The sequence below is a fragment of the Salmo salar genome, chromosome ssa03, assembly GCF_905237065.1.
Source record: "Salmo salar chromosome ssa03, Ssal_v3.1, whole genome shotgun sequence".
Taxonomy (NCBI): Eukaryota; Metazoa; Chordata; class Actinopteri; order Salmoniformes; family Salmonidae; genus Salmo; species Salmo salar.
The window spans coordinates 41,555,908-41,574,788 of record NC_059444.1 but is presented as its reverse complement, the minus strand read 5'-3'; the positions used below and the strand labels follow the sequence as shown (position 1 = coordinate 41,574,788).

The 18,881-nt window shown below is 42.2% G+C and overlaps 1 protein-coding gene across 7 annotated transcripts in view; it reads right to left on the bottom strand.

The window, feature by feature from the left end:
* LOC106600508 (rho guanine nucleotide exchange factor 18) overlaps positions 1-15,454 on the bottom strand; it is a 29,234-nt gene extending 13,780 nt beyond the window's left edge. The window contains exons 1-8 of one of the 7 annotated variants that reach the window (XM_014191915.2): positions 15,220-15,454; positions 10,116-10,311; positions 9,804-9,944; positions 9,500-9,621; positions 9,222-9,332; positions 8,083-8,323; positions 7,612-7,866; positions 1,532-1,717 (exon numbers count right to left, since the gene is read on the bottom strand). In XM_014191915.2, the coding sequence (XP_014047390.1) occupies positions 1,532-1,717; positions 7,612-7,866; positions 8,083-8,323; positions 9,222-9,332; positions 9,500-9,621; positions 9,804-9,944; positions 10,116-10,218 (1,159 nt within the window). In that variant the 5' untranslated portion in view covers positions 10,219-10,311; positions 15,220-15,454. Of the gene's footprint in view, positions 1-1,531; positions 1,718-7,611; positions 7,867-8,082; positions 8,324-9,221; positions 9,333-9,499; positions 9,622-9,803; positions 9,945-10,115; positions 10,315-13,851; positions 14,414-15,085 lie in introns of those variants that run through there. The other 6 variants (XM_014191914.2, XM_014191916.2, XM_045714852.1 and 3 more) reach the window with 6 other exon arrangements.
* Between the last annotated feature and the right edge of the window lie 3,427 nt (positions 15,455-18,881).

The following is an 18,881-nucleotide window of genomic DNA, read 5'->3' as shown; positions in this document are numbered from 1 at the left end:
CAGCTCGGAAAATTCCAGAAAATTATGTCATGGCTTTAGAAGCTTCTGATAGGCTAATTGACATCATTTGAGTCAATTGGAGGTGTACCTATATTTCAAGGCCTACCTTCAAACTCAGTGCCTCTTTGCTTGACATCATGGGAAAATCAAAAGAAATCAGCCAAGACCTCCGAAATGACATTGTAGACCTCCACAAGTCTGGTTCATCCTTGGGAGCAATTTCCAAACGCTTGAAGGTACCATGTTCATCTGTACAAACAATAGTACGCAAGCATAAACACCATGGGACCACGCAGCCGTCATACCGCTCAGGAAGGAGACGCGTTCTGTCTCCTAGAGATGAACGTACTTTAGTGCGAAAAGTGCAAATCAATCCCAGAACAACAGCAAAGGACCTTGTGAAGATGCTGGAGGAAACAGGTACAAAAGTATCTATATCCACAGTAAAATGAGTCCTATATCAACATAACCTGCTCCAAAACCGCCATAAAAAAGCCAGACTACGGTTTGCAGCTGCACATGGGGACAAAGATTGTACTTTTTGGAGAAATGTCCTCTGGTCTGATGAAACAAAAATAGAACTGTTTGGCCATAATCACCATCGTTATGTTTGGAGGGAAAAGGGGGACGCTTGCAAGCCGAAGAACACCATCCCAACCGTGAAGCACAGGGGTGGCAGCATCATGTTGTGGTGGTGCTTTGCTGCAGGAGGGACTGGTGCACTTCGCAAGATAGATGGCATCATGAGGTAGGAAGATTATGTGGATATATTGAAGCAACATCTCAAGACATCAGTCAGGAAGTTAAAGCTTGGTCGCAAATGGGTCTTTCAAATGGACAATGACCCCAAGCATACTTCCAAAGTTATGGCAAAATGGCTTAAGGACAACAAAATCAAGGTATTGGAGAGGCGATCACAAAGCCCTGACCTCAATCCCATAGAAAATTTGTGGGCAGAACTGAAAAAGCGTGTGCGAGCAAGGAGGCCTACAAACCTGACTCAATTACACCAGCTCTGTCAGGAGGAAGGGGCCAAAATTCACCCAACTTATTGTGGGAAGCTTGTGGAAGGCTACCCGAAACGTTTGACCCAAGTTAAACAATTTAAAGGCAATGCTACCAAATACTAATTGAGTGCATGTAAACTTCTGAACCACTGGGAATGTGATGAAAGAAATAAAAGCTGAAATAAATCATTCTCTCTCCTATTATTCTGACATTTCACATTCTTAAAATAAAGTGGTGAACAGGGAATCTTTACTAGGATTAAATGTCAGGAATTGTGAAAAAGTGAGTTTAAATGTAGTTGGCTAAGGTGTATGTAACCTTCCGACTTCAACTGTATATCAGATTTACTAAAGAAAAGGGTTAAGTTCCCTATTATCAGATCCTATCAGACCTAGCAGGAGTACCAAGGCCAGCCTATCAGAGGTGAAGGTGGAGCTATTACAATATTTCTTTAACCTATCAAATCCTCTCAGATCTCCACAATTGCATAAGGTCTAAGGGTGGATTTGTCATTCAAACCTACCCTCAGTGATGGCCCCCTTGAGCAGTGTCTCCCCCTGCTGGGGGTCTAAGTCGTCACTACGGAGCAGCAGACGAGAGTGATTAGCTACATCCTCCAGCCCTGTTACAGCCTCCGCCATGTCAGCAAACATACGCAGCTTCTCTGTCAGGCTCTGCATGATCTGGGCATCCTTCATACATAGACTTCCTGGAGACACGCACAGATTCTATGGTCAGAAAAAAAAAACAGACCTACAGATACACACACATACACTGCTCAAAAAAATAAAGGGAACACTTAAACAACACAATGTAACTCCAAGTCAATCACACTTCTGTGAAATCAAACTGTCCACTTAGGAAGCAACACTGATTGACAATAAATTTCACATGCTGTTGTGCAAATGGAATAGACAACAGGTGGAAATTATAGGCAATTAGCAAGACACCCCCAATAAAGGAGTGGTTCTGCAGGTGGTGACCACAGACCACTTCTCAGTTCCTATGCTTCCTGGCTGATGTTTTGGTCACTTTTGAATGCTGGCGGTGCTTTCACTCTAGTGGTAGCATGAGACAGAGTCTACAACCCACACAAGTGGCTCAGGTAGTGCAGCTCATCCAGGATGGCACATAAATGCGAGCTGTGGCAAGAAGGTTTGCTGTGTCTGTCAGCGTAGTGTCCAGAGCATGGAGGCGCTACCAGGAGACAAGCCAGTACATCAGGAGACGTGGAGGAGGCCGTAGGAGGGCAACAACCCAGCAGCAGGACCGCTACCTCCGCCTTTGTGCAAGGAGGAGCAGGAGGAGCACTGCCAGAGCCCTGCAAAATGACCTCCAGCAGGCCACAAATGTGCATGTGTCTGCTCAAACGGTCAGAAACAGACTCCATGAGGGTGGTATGAGGGCCCGACGTCCACAGGTGGGGGTTGTGCTTACAGCCCAACACCGTGCAGGACGTTTGGCATTTGCCAGAGAACACCAAGATTGGCAAATTCGCCACTGGCGCCCTGTGCTCTTCACAGATGAAAGCAGGTTCACACTGAGCACATGTGACAGACGTGACAGAGTCTGGAGACGCCGTGGAGAACGTTCTGCTGCCTGCAACATCCTCCAGCATCATCGGTTTGGCGGTGGGTCAGTCATGGTGTGGGGTGGCATTTCTTTGAGGGGCCGCACAGCCCTCCATGTGCTCGCCAGAGGTAGCCTGACTGCCATTAGGTACCGAGATGAGATCCTCAGACCCCTTGTGAGACCATATGCTGGTGCGGTTGGCCCTGGGTTCCTCCTAATGCAAGACAATGCTAGACTTCATGTGGCTGGAGTGTGTCAGCAGTTCCTGCAAGAGGAAGGCATTGATGCTATGGACTGGCCTGCCCGTTCCCCAGACCTGAATCCAATTGAGCACATCTGGGACATCATGTCTCGCTCCATCCACCAACGCCACGTTGCACCACAGACTGTCCAGGAGTTGGCGGATGCTTTAGTCCAGGTCTGGGAGGAGATCCCTCAGGAGACCATCCGCCACCTCATCAGGAGCATGCCCAGGCATTGTAGGGAGGTCATACAGGCACGTGGAGGCCACACACACTACTGAGCCTCATTTTGACTAGTTTTAAGGACATTACATCAAAGTTGGATCAGCCTGTAGTGTGGTTTTCCACTTTAATTTTGAGTGCGACTCCAAATCCAGACCTCCATGGGTTGATAAATTGGATTTCCATTGATTATTTTTGTGTGATTTTGTTGTCAGCACATTCAACTATGTAAAGAAAAAAGTATTTAATAAGATTATTTCATTCATTCAGATCTAGGATGTGTTATTTAATGTTCCCTTTATTTTTTTGAGCAGTGTATATTCCATATGACCTGACAATGGGAGTTGCGGGCAGCTGTTATTGAGGACATTTTGAAGCGCTCGGGTAGAGCTGGTATGGGTAGCGTCTTTTACCTTGGAAGTCTCTGAAACTGGTTTAGCCTGGCCTCCTCCTGTTCACTGTACAGCTGCTCCTCCATCGTGTGCGTGGCCAAAGAGCACTATTTTCATGTCATCCAACAAATCTAAACGCCTGGAGTTGGCACTTGGATGCCAAATGGCATTGGCACTTGGATTGGAACCAGTGTTATGGTCAGATGACATGAAAATAGATCTCTTTGGCCACGCACACCAGTGGTGGGTTTGGTGTCAAAATAAGGATGCATGAGCATAAATTATCCCCACGCTGGCCAGTGCCCTTAGCAATTCGAGTTTCAGCCAATGAGCTTCAGCCCCTCGCTATTTGAGTGACAGCTAGCAAGATGCACACACAGTAGAGCGAGAGAGAGCAATGACTAGGTGCACATAGAGTGAGCTCCAAAAGTATTGGGACAGTGACACATATGTTATTGTTTTAGCTCTGTACTCCAGCACTTTGAAATTATACAATGACTATGGGGTTAAAGTGTAGACTGTCAGTTTTAATTTAAGGGGATTTAAATCCATATGGGGTCAACTGTTTAGAAATTACAGCACCTTTTGTAAATAGTCCCCCCATTTTAGAGGACCAAAAGTATTGGTTTGATTTTAATTTGAATCTCTTTTAGTCCCCATTTGGACTAATCTTCCAAGAGTCCTTAAACATTAAAATACAATTTATAATACGAACACATTTTCACATATAACACACTATTACAAACATACATAATATACTAACATAATGACCCAATAAATACTCAATCTAAAAAATATTTATTCTTCATCTACTATAGTCCCACAACATTTCTATGTATTATATTTAAATCGTTTTAAAATAATGTTTAAATTTATATATTGAAAGATTTCTGGTTTGCTCAGTTAATTTATTCAATTTCTTTATTGCTCTAAATTGAAATGTTATTTAGCCTATTTCTCTTTTCTGTCTGGATTGAGACAAATTCCTGTGTATTAAAGTAATAAAACGTTTAGTATTTGGTCCCATATTCATAGCACACAATGACTACATCTAGCTTGTGACTCTACACATTTGTTGGATGCATTTGCTGTTTGTTTTGGTTGTGTTTCAGATTATGCCCAATAGAAATTAATGATTCATAATGTAGTGTGTCATTTTGGAGTCACTTTTTTGTAAATAAGAATAGATTATGTTTCTAAACACTTCTACATTAATGTGGATGCTACCATGATTATGGATAATCCTGAATGAATTGTGATTAATGATGAGTGAGAAAGTTACAGATGCACAAATATCATACCCCCAAGACATGCTAACCTCTCACCATTACAATAACAGGGGAGGTTAGCATTTTATATCATACCCCCAAGACATGCTAACCTCTCACCATTACAATAACAGGGGAGGTTAGCATTTTATATCATACCCCCAAGACATGCTAACCTCTCACCATTACAATAACAGGGGAGGTTAGCATTTTATATCATACCCCCAAGACATGCTAACCTCTCACCATTACAATAACAGGGGAGGTTAGCATTTCTGAGGGGGTATGATATTTGTGCATCTGTAACTTTGTCACTCATCATTATTCACACTTCATTTAAGATGATCCGTAATCATGGGAGACCCCACATTAATGTAGGAGTGTTTAGAAACATATTCTATTTTTATTTACAATAAAAGTGACTCCAAAATGACAATACATTATGAATCATTCATTTCTATTGGGCACAAAACACAAACACAACAAAAACAAACAAAACAAAACACAGAAACACAACCAAAACAAACAGCAAATGCATCCAACAAATTTGTAGAGTCACAAGCTAGATGTAGTCATTGCGTGCTATGAATATGGGACTAAATGCGTAACTTTTTACAACTTTAATACACATACAAGTGAATATGTCCCAATACTTTTGGTCCCCTAAAATGGGGGGACAATGTACAAAAAGTGCTGTAATTTCTAAACGGTCCCCCCGAATTGGATGAAAATACCTTCAAATTAAAGCTGACAGTCTGCAGTTTAACCTCGTTTTCATTGTGTCATTTCAAATCCAAAATGCTAGCGTACAGTCGTGGCCAAAAGTTTTGAGAATGACACAAATATTAACTTCCACAAAGTTTGCTGCTTCAGTGTCTTTAGATATTTTTGTCAGATGTTACTATGGAATACTGAAGTATAATTACAAGCATTTCATAAGTGTCAAAGGCTTTTATTGACAATTACATGAAGTTGATGCAAAGAGTCAATATTTGCAGTGTTGACCCTTCTTTTTCAAGACCTCTGCAATCCGCCCTGGCATGCTGTCAATTAACTTCTGGGCCACATCCTGACTGATGGCAGCCCATTCTTGCATAATCAATGCTTGGAGTTTGTCAGAATTTGTGGGTTTTTGTTTGTCTACCCACCTCTTGAGGATTGACCACAAGTTCTCAATGGGATTAAGGTCTGGAGAGTTTCCTGGCCATGGACCCAAAATATCGATGTTTTGTTCCCTGAGCCACTTAGTTATCACTTTTGCCTTATGGCAAGGTGCTCCACCATGCTGGAAAAGGCATTGTTCGTCACCAAACTGTTCCTGGATGGTTGGGAGAAGTTACTCTCGGAGGATGTGTTGGTACCATTCTTTATTCATGGCTGTGTTCTAAGGCAAAATTGTGAGTGAGCCCACTCCCTTGGCTGAGAAGCAAACCCACACATGAATGGTCTCAGGATGCTTTACTGTTGGCATGACACAGGACTGATGGTAGCGCTCACCTTGTCTTCTCCGGACAAGCTTTTTTCCAGATGCCCCAAACAATCGGAAAGGGGATTCAGAGAAAATGACTTTACCCCAGTCCTCAGCAGTCCAATCCCTGTACCTTTTGCAGAATATCAGTCTGTCCCTGATGTTTTTCCTGGAGAGAAGTGGCTTCTTTGCTGCCCTTCTTGACACCAGGCCATCCTCCAAAAGTCTTCACCTCACTGTGCGTGCAGATGCACTCACACCTGCCTGCTGCCATTCCTGAGCAAGCTCTGTACTGGTGGTGCCCCGATCCCGCAGCTGAATCAACTTTAGGAGACGGTCCTGGCGCTTGCTAGACTTTCTTGGGCGCCCTGAAGCCTTCTTCACCACAATTGAACCGCTCTCCTTTAAGTTCTTGGTGATCCGATAAATGGTTGATTTAGGTGCAATCTTACTGGCAGCAATATCTTTTCCTGTGAAGCCCTTTTTGTGCAAAGCAATGATGACGGCACGTGTTTCCTTGTAGGTAACCATGGTTGACAGAAGAACAATGATTCCAAGCACCACCCTCCTTTTGAAGCTTCCAGTCTGTTATTCAAACTCAAATCAGCATGACCGAGTGATCTCTAGCCTTGTCCTCGTCAACACTCACACCTGTGTTAATGAGAGAATCACCGACATGATGTCAGCTGGTCCTTTTGTGGCAGGGCTGAAATGCAGTGGAAATGTTTTTGGGGGATTCAGTTCATTTGCATGGCAAAGAGGGACTTTGCAATGAATTGCAATTCATCTGATCACTCTTCATAACATTCTGGAGTATATGCAAATTGCTATCATACAAACTGAGGCAGCAGACTTTGTGAAAATTTATATTTGTGTCATTCTCAAAACTTTTGGCCACGACTGTAACTGTACATTTGTGACATAGTAAGCAATTTTTTGGCTCGCGGACGCTACTTTCAGAACTACTGGCTAAAAAGTATACAAAAGTACCAGAGAATATCTTTAAGGTCAACTCATGAACTTTACCCAGTACCAGGACATTTTAGCCAAAAACCTGGTTGCCTCTGCCAGGAGGCTGAAATTTGGCCGAAAGCAGATCTTCCAGCAGGACAATAACCCCAAATAATTGGTTAATTGACAACAAAATCAATATTTTGCATTGGCCATCTCAGTCTCCGGACTTGAATCACGGTGAAAACCTGTGGTTGGGCAGTCCATAAGCGCAGATGAAGGATATCAAGGATCTGGAAAGATTCCGAAAACAGGGGTGCTAATAATTTTGACCCCAATCTTTCTGAGAGAAAAATGTTACATGTAAAAAATTGTTTTTGCATACAATATAGCTCAGTATGTGTATTATTTATTTGATACCGTTTTTTTGCTGATCTTTAGCAAGGATGCCAATAATTTTGGATCTGACTGTATTTCTTTTAAATCACCTTTCAGCCATTCATTGGCTGCCTGCCAGTTGACAGTCCCCTCATGGAGCAGGGTTCTGGACCCCACTGCCAGGTCCTCTCTCTTGAACACCCTTCCGTCCTTCAGCCTGCTGTGGGAATGAGATTCCAAACTGCTGCCTATGTCTCTCAACCTAGAGGCCCTCTCATAGTCATGGACTTGAGAGTCCACAGCAGAGATTGTCTCTCTGATCAGAACCAGGGCTTGGGCCAGGGCATCGTGCTCCTCACTGTCAGCTGATGAGAGAAGATGGGATGAGAGTAGAGGATTGGGTTTGGGTTCATTCCAATTCAATTCAGTCAATTCAGGAAGTAAAATCAAATTTCACTTGTGAACAGCGTGGTTATCAAGCATGCTGGGCCTGGGGGCTGATAGTGCAAAGAGATATGCATCCTAGCCCAGCTGAGCCCACCTTAAAGGCATTCAGTTACCTAACTGAGTCTGTTAGTTACCATCAGTGTTCTGTAGAATGTGTTCGACCAGAAAGGGGTACTTTGTGAGCCGCTGAGTCACCAACAGAATACATTCTGGGACTCCTAACTGCCGCACGATGGACAACCGACTGATTTTCTTAATCAAGTTCTGGAACTTGTTGTTCTGTAGCTGTTCTTTGTAGAAGCTGACAGCATCTGTGTGGTGACTGCAGCAGTCTCCATAGCTCTCCTTCATCCTCTCTCCCATCTCACCTGAAAACTACACCACCACATCATCATGATAATGATCAGGTAAACAACAATGAACAAGCAAACATCAGGTATGACTCAATATATGACAAAGGGATAGTACAGAGAGTCATAATTTCTTGAGAATGCTTTCTCAGAATCAAAGAGAGAGAGGGGGGCTACCTAGTTGATCAGTATATCTCCCAGCTGTGTGACAGTGTAATGGCTCCTACCTGTTTGTGTTACAGTGTAATGGTTCATACATGTCTGTTTCAATGACTGTATATATATGAATGGACCAAGCCATCGATCACGTGAAACCACTCATTCCTATGTGAATACTCAATAGCGCATTGAAGCCAAATGAAGTCGGTTAAGACGGTGTCTCATGGAGACAACATGCGCAGTTTGAGCTACTCCAGGAAGTGAAGTTGCAGGCTAGCTCAGTGCTGCCCCTTCACATTCATTAACTCAAGATGAAGGTGGACCTGGGTACTGCAGGCTGCCATTAGCAACAAAATTAACAAAATCAACAAAAATAACTTCTTCTGTGTGCGATTTTAAAATAATTGGTTCAAAAATAAACATCTGGTGTATTAGAAGCAATTATTGGTACTTTGATTTGTACGAAGATTGCCATTTTATCCATTCACTTAAATGGGGGATCATGTTTTTTGCTAACAATGCCTGTAGTACCGCAGTCGGCCTTCAACTTCAATGGCTTAAATGAGAGGGGGCAGTCGTTTTCCCCTGGTCTGTATGACTGTGTAATGGTTCCTACCTGTCTGTGTAACAGTGTAATTACTGGTTTCTACCTGTTTGTGTAACATACCTGTCTGTTGTGTGACAGTTTCTACCTGGTTGATGAGTATGTCTCCCAACTGTGCGACTGTGTAATGGTTCCTACCTGTCTGTGTAATGGTTCCTACCTGGTTGATGAGTATAGCTCCCAGCTGTGTGACTGTGTAGTGATTCTGTACGTCGCGGCAGTCTCTAAGACACCACAGGAAGTGTTGGTGGATGTGCAGCAGGCTGTCCATCTGATGGAAGAGTAAAGGAAATTATTACTGTACATGTAATACACACCTATTGGTTTTAAGCAGGAGATGGAGTCACCGGAGGGAACATCCTGTCCAGCTTATGCTCCTTCATCTGTAGGCTCTGTCTCAGATCTCTCTCTCTCCCCATCTCTCAGTGTGCGTGTTACCTGAGGGAACATCCTGTCCAGCATAGTCTCCTCCATCTGTAGGTTGTGTCTCAGCTCATACTGGTACACACTCAGCAGCAGCTTCAAGGTCCGCATGTGGTACACCTCTGTCTGGATCAACTCTGACACACACACACACAAATACAGCATCATCATTATTACGGTTATAAAGTTACTACCCATCGTCATCATTATTACTGTTATAAAGAAGTCATCAACAACATAATTGTAGCAATGGTTATCATCATCACCACCCAAACCAGTTCTTTAAGGATAAGATCAGCTACCCCAGCTATAGTCTTACCATAGATGACATCTTGTCTCTTTATAGCGTCTTTGTGTAATCTCTTTATGTACTGCTGGTCCACAGAGACACTCCAGGACTCTCCCTCTAGGTCCTGAGCATCAGCCTCCAACTCTGCTAGCAGGGCACTGTAGTGGCCATCTACACACACACAATAAACACACACACACACACACACAGCTTAATGGACATCTAGACACACACAAAACAAAGTGTCACAATAACACACAACAAACATAAGACAGGTACAATAACACATACAGGACAAACTACTGCAACTACTGTAGTGTAGCTGACTCCCTGATCCTGTACCTTCTAAGTTGATGATGCTGGTGCTGGATGAGGAGAGGGACACAGAGTCCTCAGGAGGAGGGGGTCGAGGAGAAAGTCCTCTGAGAGTATCCAGGTCATCCATGTGTTACAGTATGTGGGGGTTAAAGGTCAGGATGATGGGACCAAGGCCATGGGGAGGCCATGGGAGCCTGGGGGATGGAACCTGTATACAGGACTGCTGGATGGAGTGAGGAGAGAGATTGCATTTGTATTACATTGTGTTTTGTTATTTAATTGCTAATTTGTAAAGCTAATGAGAAATAACCTGGCCAGGTCACAATACCGCATACGGTCCTGGAAGTTTGGTTTCATGTAAAGACAGTGTTTTGTTTGTTGTGGCCTACTATAATTTTAGATGTTGAAACTGATTTTAGATTAGATACACACAAAAAAAATATGTGGACACCCCTTCAAATTAGTGGATTCGGCTATTTCAGCCACACCCGTTGCTGACAGGTGTATAAAATCTGGCACACCGCCATGCAATCTCCATAGACAAACATTGGCAGTAGAATTGCCCATACTGAATAGCACAGTGACTTTCAACATGGCACTGTCATAGGATGCAACATTTCCAACAAGACAGTTTGTCAAATTTCTGCCATGCTAGAGCTGCCCCGGTCAACTGTAAGTGCTGTTATTTTGAAGTGGAAACATCAAGGAGCAACAACGGCTCAGCCGCAAAGTGGTAGGCCACACAAGCTCACAGAACAGGACCGCCGAATGCTTGAAGCGTGTAGTGCTTGCAACACTCACTACCGGGTTCCAAAATGATTCTGGAAGCAACGTCAGCACAATAACTGTTCGTCGGGAACTTCAAGAAATGGGTTTTCATGGCCAAGCAGCCGCACACAAGCCTAAGATCACCATGCGCAATGCCAAGCGTCGGCTGGAGTGGTGTAAAGCTCGCCACCATTTTACTGTGGAGCAGTGGAAACGCGTTCTCTGGAGTGATGAATCACGCTTCACCATCTGGCAGTCCGACGGAGAAATCTGGGTTTGGCGGATGCCAGGAGAACGCTACCTGCCCGAATGCATAGTGTCAACTGTAAAGTTTGGTGGAGGAGGAGTAGCTCTGGGGCTGTTTTCAAGGCCCCATAGTTCCAGTGAAGGGAAATCTTAAGGCTAGAGCACACAATGACATTCTAGACTATTTATACTGTTCCTTGAAACGATCAAAAGCCTGTATAGAAAATACCCCAGACAGGAAGAGAGGATTAGATAGTGTTGAATCCTGACAAAGACTATTTTCTATTACAGAACAGAAACAAAGCCTGTGGTGTGGAAAGGAAAGAAAGCTGGTTTGACACAATTACAGCACCACAGCCCTAGTCAGACGAGCTCACTGACAACACACATGGCAGGGGCGAGGGACGGAGAGGGAGAATTCACACAACACAAGACAGCAGGGGGCAATTCCTTGATAACGAACATGCGCCAAGACTGATTTTTTTATTAAAAAGTACGCCAAACAAAAAACATTGATTTCAAAGTTTAACAACCCATACAACTCTATGCACAATGAATCCTTTTACCAATTTATACTGAATTTCAGTAAAATCTCCCTCAGTTTTTTGTGTCCACGTTTTCCGAATTAGGATTCCACGATGTCTGCAGAAAGAATGGGGTATCAGCTATGGCATGATACATTGACTTTGAAAAAAAGCATTTTTGATTATTGAACTACATACAGTAAGTGAAGAGGATTTACACCCAGTAACAGAATTGGGGTAATCAAATCTGAAGTAATCCTAGTCGTCTATGTTTCACAAGTTTGCAGTGGTGTAAAGTACTTAAGTAAAAATACTTTAAAGTACTACTTAAGTAGTTTTGGGGGGTAACTTTTACTTCACTATATTCCTAAAGAAAATGATATACTTTTTACTCCATACATTTCCCTGACAACCACAGACTTATCAAGAGAACATCCCTGGTCATCCCTACTGCCTCTGATCTGGCGGACTCACTAAACACACATGCTTCGTTTGTGAATTATGTCTGAGTGTTGGGCGTGTGCCCCTGGCTATCTGTAAATTATGTCTGAGTGTTGGAGTGTTCCCCTGGCTAAAAAACAAGAAAATGGTGCCATCTGGTTTACTTTATGTAAGGAATTTGAAATGATTTATACTTTTGATACTTAAGTATATTTAAAACCAAATACTTTTATTGAAGTCGTATTTTACTGGGTAATTTTTACTTTTACTTGAGTCATTTTCTATTAAGGTACATTTACTTATACTCAAGTATGACAATTGGGTACTTTTTCCACCACTGCAAGTTTGGACATCAAAGTACAGCACAGTAGAGCACAGTACAGTACAGTAGAGTTCAGTAAAGTATAGTTCAGTACAGTAGAGCACAATAAATTAGTGAATTCAGCTCAGTGTGCTCTACTGTATACTGTACTGAACTATACTCTACTTTTCTTTATTGTACTCTACTGTGCTGTCCAAACGTGTGAACCCAACTGTGGTTTGTGACAACTATGATTTCCCATTGTAGCAAATTCAATTGCAGAAATTCCGTTACCGATTTTTCAGAAATCCCGATACTGATTTGGCAATGGAATTTCACTTAATTAATACATAAAATTGATATCAGTAAAAACACTAATTGATAGGTCTACCTTTACTTGTTACTTCTGTGTATGTTCATTATCCTCCCTCTTCATGAGGGAGAGATTAAAAAATATCTTTAAGATGTGTTTTTTTGGTAACGGAATTTCGAGGCACAAGGCAATATTTCTTAAACTTACAAGAGGCAAACAATTTCTCCAAAACTAAATATAAAAGTGTTAATATAACTTGGCAGGGGTCTTCAACATCAGTGTTTTGATGTATTTCTAAAAACGTAAGACTTTTTCTGGTACTGTAGATGTTTTCTAAGACCCCTTTTCCATTTCTTTGACAAGAAATCAAAGCCTTTGCTTATTCCACATTTTTAGGATGGATTTGTTTTGTTTCATGTATATTTGCCTTAACTTCAAAAAAATGTGTCTCTTAGCTTTAATTTGAGAACCAATTTGACATGCTCCTACAAACTTGATTGATGTTCATTAGCATCATAGCATAGACCTAACGGTCACAGTTGTGAACTGACCCCGTCAACTAAATTGCATTGACATAAAATATACTTTCAACTTAATGAAGCCTTCATAGATCCTTTATAAGGCATAAATATATTAATGAAAAAACATTCATAAGCATATGTCATGCTAAAAAGGATGGAGAAAGGGTTATGTCCCATGTAAAATGTCAGTGCACCATCAGTATGTATGGGCCTCAGAGCAAGTTTGGTCTTATTTGCCCAACCACTGTAGCTCAATGATATCTCTCTACTGGGTGGGTGAAAGCGCGCGCACGCACACACGACAGCCTAGCGACACCAAGGCTGGCCAAAACATACAGACAGGAGTGTGTGCCATAGAGGAAAGTAACCCACTGGCTGCATGTGTGTGTGTGAATGTGTGTGCTTAGTTCACACAGCTGGGTACTAAAGACACAGTTCACATACCCATCTGTCTCTATAGTCTCTGGCTCAAATGTTACGTACACAGACAGGACACAGCTTCCTCCTACAGTACACTACACACAGAGAGTCAAGAAGAGGCACTACTGGTGGTGCCTACTTTTGATCAGGGCCCATAAAAGTAATGCACTACATAGGGAATAGGTTGCCATTTAGGAATTTAAGTTTTACACTTCCCCATACTGACCTGGGAGGAAAGGGGAGGAGGCAAGAGGGGGTGTGGAGCGTGAAATACAGGTCAGCCAAGTATCCCGGCGGGTGAACGCAGTGTAAGTAGAGTAACGCTTTCTCTACTTTCAATGAATTTTCCCAGAAAAAATTCAGTAAACGATAATACAAAATAAAAAAGGTGCGTAAATGGCATTTATACTCCACTACAACACTGACTGACTGTAAAACATTAGTCAGTACACTGCCACTAGCAAATGTTCCAACATGCTCCCTTCATGTCCACAGGGCAAGGGCCTTGACACACTGTTTACTCATTAACAGGAAATAGCTACAGTATCTTTCTCTCCCTTTTGCTCTCTCTCTCTGTGCGTGTGTGTGTGGACTGTGGAGACGAATTCTCATGGCGAGAGTCTAAAACCTTGGGTTGGGGAAAAATGATGTGAGGGGTGTGTGTGTGAGAGAGAGAGTGTGTGTGAGCTCCAGCACAGCTAGCTAGGCCTACTTATAATCATGTGACCTACTCCCATCAGGGGTTCTTCATGGACAAACTGAAAAATACAGAATACAGCCTCACTAATGGCTGGCCTGGTATGGCCGGGGGCTTTTCCCCCCTCACACACACACCCTGCCTGGGGCTTTTCCCCTCACACACACACACACACACACACACACACACACACACACACACACACACACACACACACACACACACACACACACACACACCATCTAGGTAGCTTGCTCAACAGTGTCCCATGTTTAGTTTCTATCTGAGAGGTGATGGTGACACCTGTCAGATCTAACAGGGTCCATTATGATCTGTCTTTCTAATGTAATGTACTGTATTCAACACAGCCACTGAGGTTTAGAACCTCTTCACTCCCTAACAGGGAATAGTCACGAGTGTGAATGGCAGGTGTTAATTTCAGTAGTGGAGAGAAATGTGTAGAGAAATTAGTACAAGTGGCTGTCTGTTAACGTTTATGCTTTGATGTCTTGGAGAGATGGATATTCAAAATCTTAGTTTGACAACAGACAACATCCAAGTGACTTGAATTACATTCAACAGCTTATTTTGAGCAAATATTGCATTGAAGTATGAATTTAAGTTTGAAGGCTACAAGGCATATGTTTGTAAAGCATTTCATTTCAGTATGTCAAATACATGTCAGGAGTATTTTCGAAAAGTTAATTCAAATTAAAATGACTGGGATCATTACAATTTAACGTTTTTATGGCGACCAACCAACCTAGCAACAGTCATTTGCCTGGTCCACATAGGCTGTAACACCTGACCTGACTAAGTCAACAAGAAGTATTTCATTTCCCCGTGAAATAAAACTATAAAATACGACATCAACCCGATAGTCTCGATAATTCTTACCCCACCCTCGAACTAATTCCAGCGCAAACTGTAGTAAAAATGTTGTTACTTTGTATCAGCTGCTAAGGATCCCGGATAGCATCGACAGCGTTTGCATGAACGAGCCTGTGCCATTTCCACCATAGAGATAGATAGAGGACTCTTTGTATCTGTGCCTTTATCGCGTCTGTGACAGCCTGTGTTAGACCATTGAGGATATCTCAATTTTTAAGTAGTCAATTTTCTTCTTCACGATTGGCGGATCCTTCCTGATTACCTGGTTGGACATGAGTCCAACAGGGTCACCAGGAGAGTTCAGCCAATGAAGTTGCAAGTCCCACCGAGTTGACTACATTAAATCGGTGAAAGCCCTCATTGGCGCTGCCCATGCTAACATATCCTTTTTGGCAACTAGAAGCCTCTATCATTCTTTATGTTATCCTACCTTCTCAAAGCATTCTGGGAGCCGTTCGTTAAATAGTTTAACGCAACCAGAGAAAGAGGCAAAGCTGGAGGGTTACTCTGCCCAAAATCTGTCCTCGAAAATAAGACCACGAAGTGAGAAATCTTTGTATAGAGGTTAATGAGTGTCGAATTTGGTCAACAAAACATGTAATTGCTAATTTGCTACATATAAGGTTTATTTGATCAATTATAAGTTTCATAATGGTTAGGTTGCTACCAGTGGCGATGTTAGCATGTACATCTTGGTGAGGCAATCTCAACATATATATTTTTAATGCATGCCAGCAAAGCCACTACACACAACACTAAACAATACATTCATTGCACTATAACGGTGACAAACGGTGCCCACAAACTGCTAGGACCTACATAAAGCTGTCCCAACAGCAGAGCTTTCTTTTCATCACCATGGAGTGAATCCATACCACCGCTACACCTGGCTATCAACAGAGCCTTCTCTGGCAGCGAAACAGTGCATTCAGACTAATTTACAGCATTTTTTAAAACATGGCTGACTTGCTTAAAAACAAATGTGTTTTTTTACTGACAATTGAGATGTACAAACTATGGCATATGGTAACGATGAGCGGATAAGATGCAATCCGTAATTTCAAATAAGACATTAATGAGCGAGCTAAGATGGACATAGTCAACTATTTGTTCAGCACCTTTGAAATGTACAGGACAGAACTCAGAACATGGGCCGTTCTTACAGTATTCTCCCTGTACACCAAGTCAGAACCGTAAGATAAATAAAGGAGGCATATAAGCAGACAATGAAAGCTCTTACAATATTCAATGATTACATTTCTCTAAAACAGGCTATAGGCTACATGTGCACCACCAAGTCAGAACAGTGGGCTAAGTTATGAGGGAAAAAGGGACAAAATTATTAGGGTGATGCAGATGGGCTACTAACAGCTACAACACAACATCCAGTATTACTTTCTTAGTTACAGTATACATATCTCCCTGGCATATGACATCATTTATGCAGCAGCATACAAGACATTTTTAGATTCACTGTTGTGCTGTGCTCACTTGAACAGGAAGGTGGCGTGGGGGTCCATCTTGTGGGCAAAGTCTGGCATTCGCTGGATTTATGGTGCTTTCAAGATAACTGGGAACTCAGATAAAAACAAGGTTGAATCATGACTTCACTGATCTTCAGGTCAGAGCTCTAGAAAGAGGCGAGAGTTCCTGACTTGCAATTCCGAGTTGGATGACCTTTCAAAACGTATTTTCCCAGTCTGAGCTCGTTTTTTTCCCAGTTGTCTTGAACTTACTGAAGTCTGAGATTTCCCAGTTCCGAGTTTCCAGTTGTTTTGAACGCGGCAGAAGTCATGCTGGATTGACAGCATGGCCAATGTATTCAACCTTTTATGGCCAATGGTTTTGCATGTGAATGCTTATCCTTTTAAACTTGGAAAAGAGATCCTTAATCCCAGACTTGGACCACACACCCTCTCCACCGAATAGCAGGCAGGGGTAGCAAAATAGTGATTCCTCTGCAACGCTTGCAGTTAGCCTCTAATTTCATCCAAACCACTCATTGTTGAATTTGCGATTTCCAACGTGTGTAATGTTTATGTCCAAAGGCCGATGAGCACCAATACGTTTTATCTCTAATTTCTCTTCATATGACAAGGATGGAAAAGGGTTTGCCAGTAGATTGTCGACTTGATTCATGATGATGACTGCTTGACTAGCTTGCTTGCTAAGATTTTGAAAGTATGATGTTGACATGATCAGTCCAATCAAAGCTACGGTAGATATGTGATTTGATGTCATTTTACCAATTAACTTGAGCCTTCTTGGATGGGCACTTCTAATGTAAATCTATGGCAGCACCCAAGGGGCTTGAATTTTGGAGTTCTCCCTGTAGATTTTGCAGTGAAATAGTGTCCCCATGCGTGACAGAACACTGAGCCAATCACGGTGCAACTAGAGAACATTACCAACCCCTACGATGTGTATTTTCCGCTGGCTGCCCCACACCATCACAGAAAGCACTGAGCTAGGCTGAAACCTGCATTTTGGAGCTGCCTTACTCAAGAGCAAAAAAGAGACAAATGTTTGTATGCAGCTTTATTAACATATTTTTTTTTTTTACATTGTTTGCAAACTGATATGGGACACATATTACATATTAATATCAAAATAACATGCAACTTTTTTTTTGCTAAACATATGGGTGATGACGAGTTGCCACTGAACATCATACATGTATCATCAATTGCCAACATCAATGCTTGCTTAAGTATCCTTAATAGACAGCTAGCAAAAACAAAAACACAAGATTCAGCAGCAGCTGCCTCTGCTGCTCGAGCCGTCTGCTTTGCAGCTCGAGCCCGACTCGGCGCCTGTCTTTCCAACGGTTGGTGTTAGATTCACTCAGTTGGTTAACAGTCGAGGCCAGCCAGAGAAGATAACAAAAAGTTCAAAATACGTAATTGTAGCTTTTGTATTTGTAGTAGTCTATTTCGTCGCAGTCACTAATTCGTTTGGACGTTGTGGTTTGCTTAGATTCTTGAATGGTCATGGTTGTTTTCAAAGTTTCTCCGTTAACGTCAGCTAGCTATCCAAGCCAACTGTTAGAGCAGAGGTAGCTAGCTAAGTCAATACTTTTGGGGTCTATGCTGTGATATTAGGTAGTGAATTGAGCTACAGTTGAAGTTGGAACTTTACATACACCTTAGCCAAATAAATTTAAACTCAGTTTTTCACAATTCCTGACATTCAATCCTAGTAAAAATTACTTGTGTCATGCACAAAGTAGATGTCCTAACCGACTTGCCAAAACTATAGTTTGTTAACAATACATTTATGGAGTTGAAAAACAAGTTTTAATGACTCCAACCTAAGTGTATGTAAACTTCCGACTTCAACTGTAGCTAGTGTTTTTGTTTGTAAAACATTGGTAGTCTAGCTAAGACTAGACAAGAAAGCACCCGGTTAACATAGTTACTGTAGCTAGCTAACAGTCACAGCGACACTAGCTAATCTTAGCTAGCTAGCTATGTCCAGTGAGTCACAAAGTTCCCCAACTGGTATCAAGCGCAGATGGCAAAGAGCGCTCCAATATTCAACGATGATAATGGTTTATTTCGTTTAAAGTGTACTATGGATGATAAACGCTTAATTACAGTAACACATACAATATATACGGGGGGGATATTTGATCCCCTACTGATTTTGTACGTTTGCCCACTGACAAA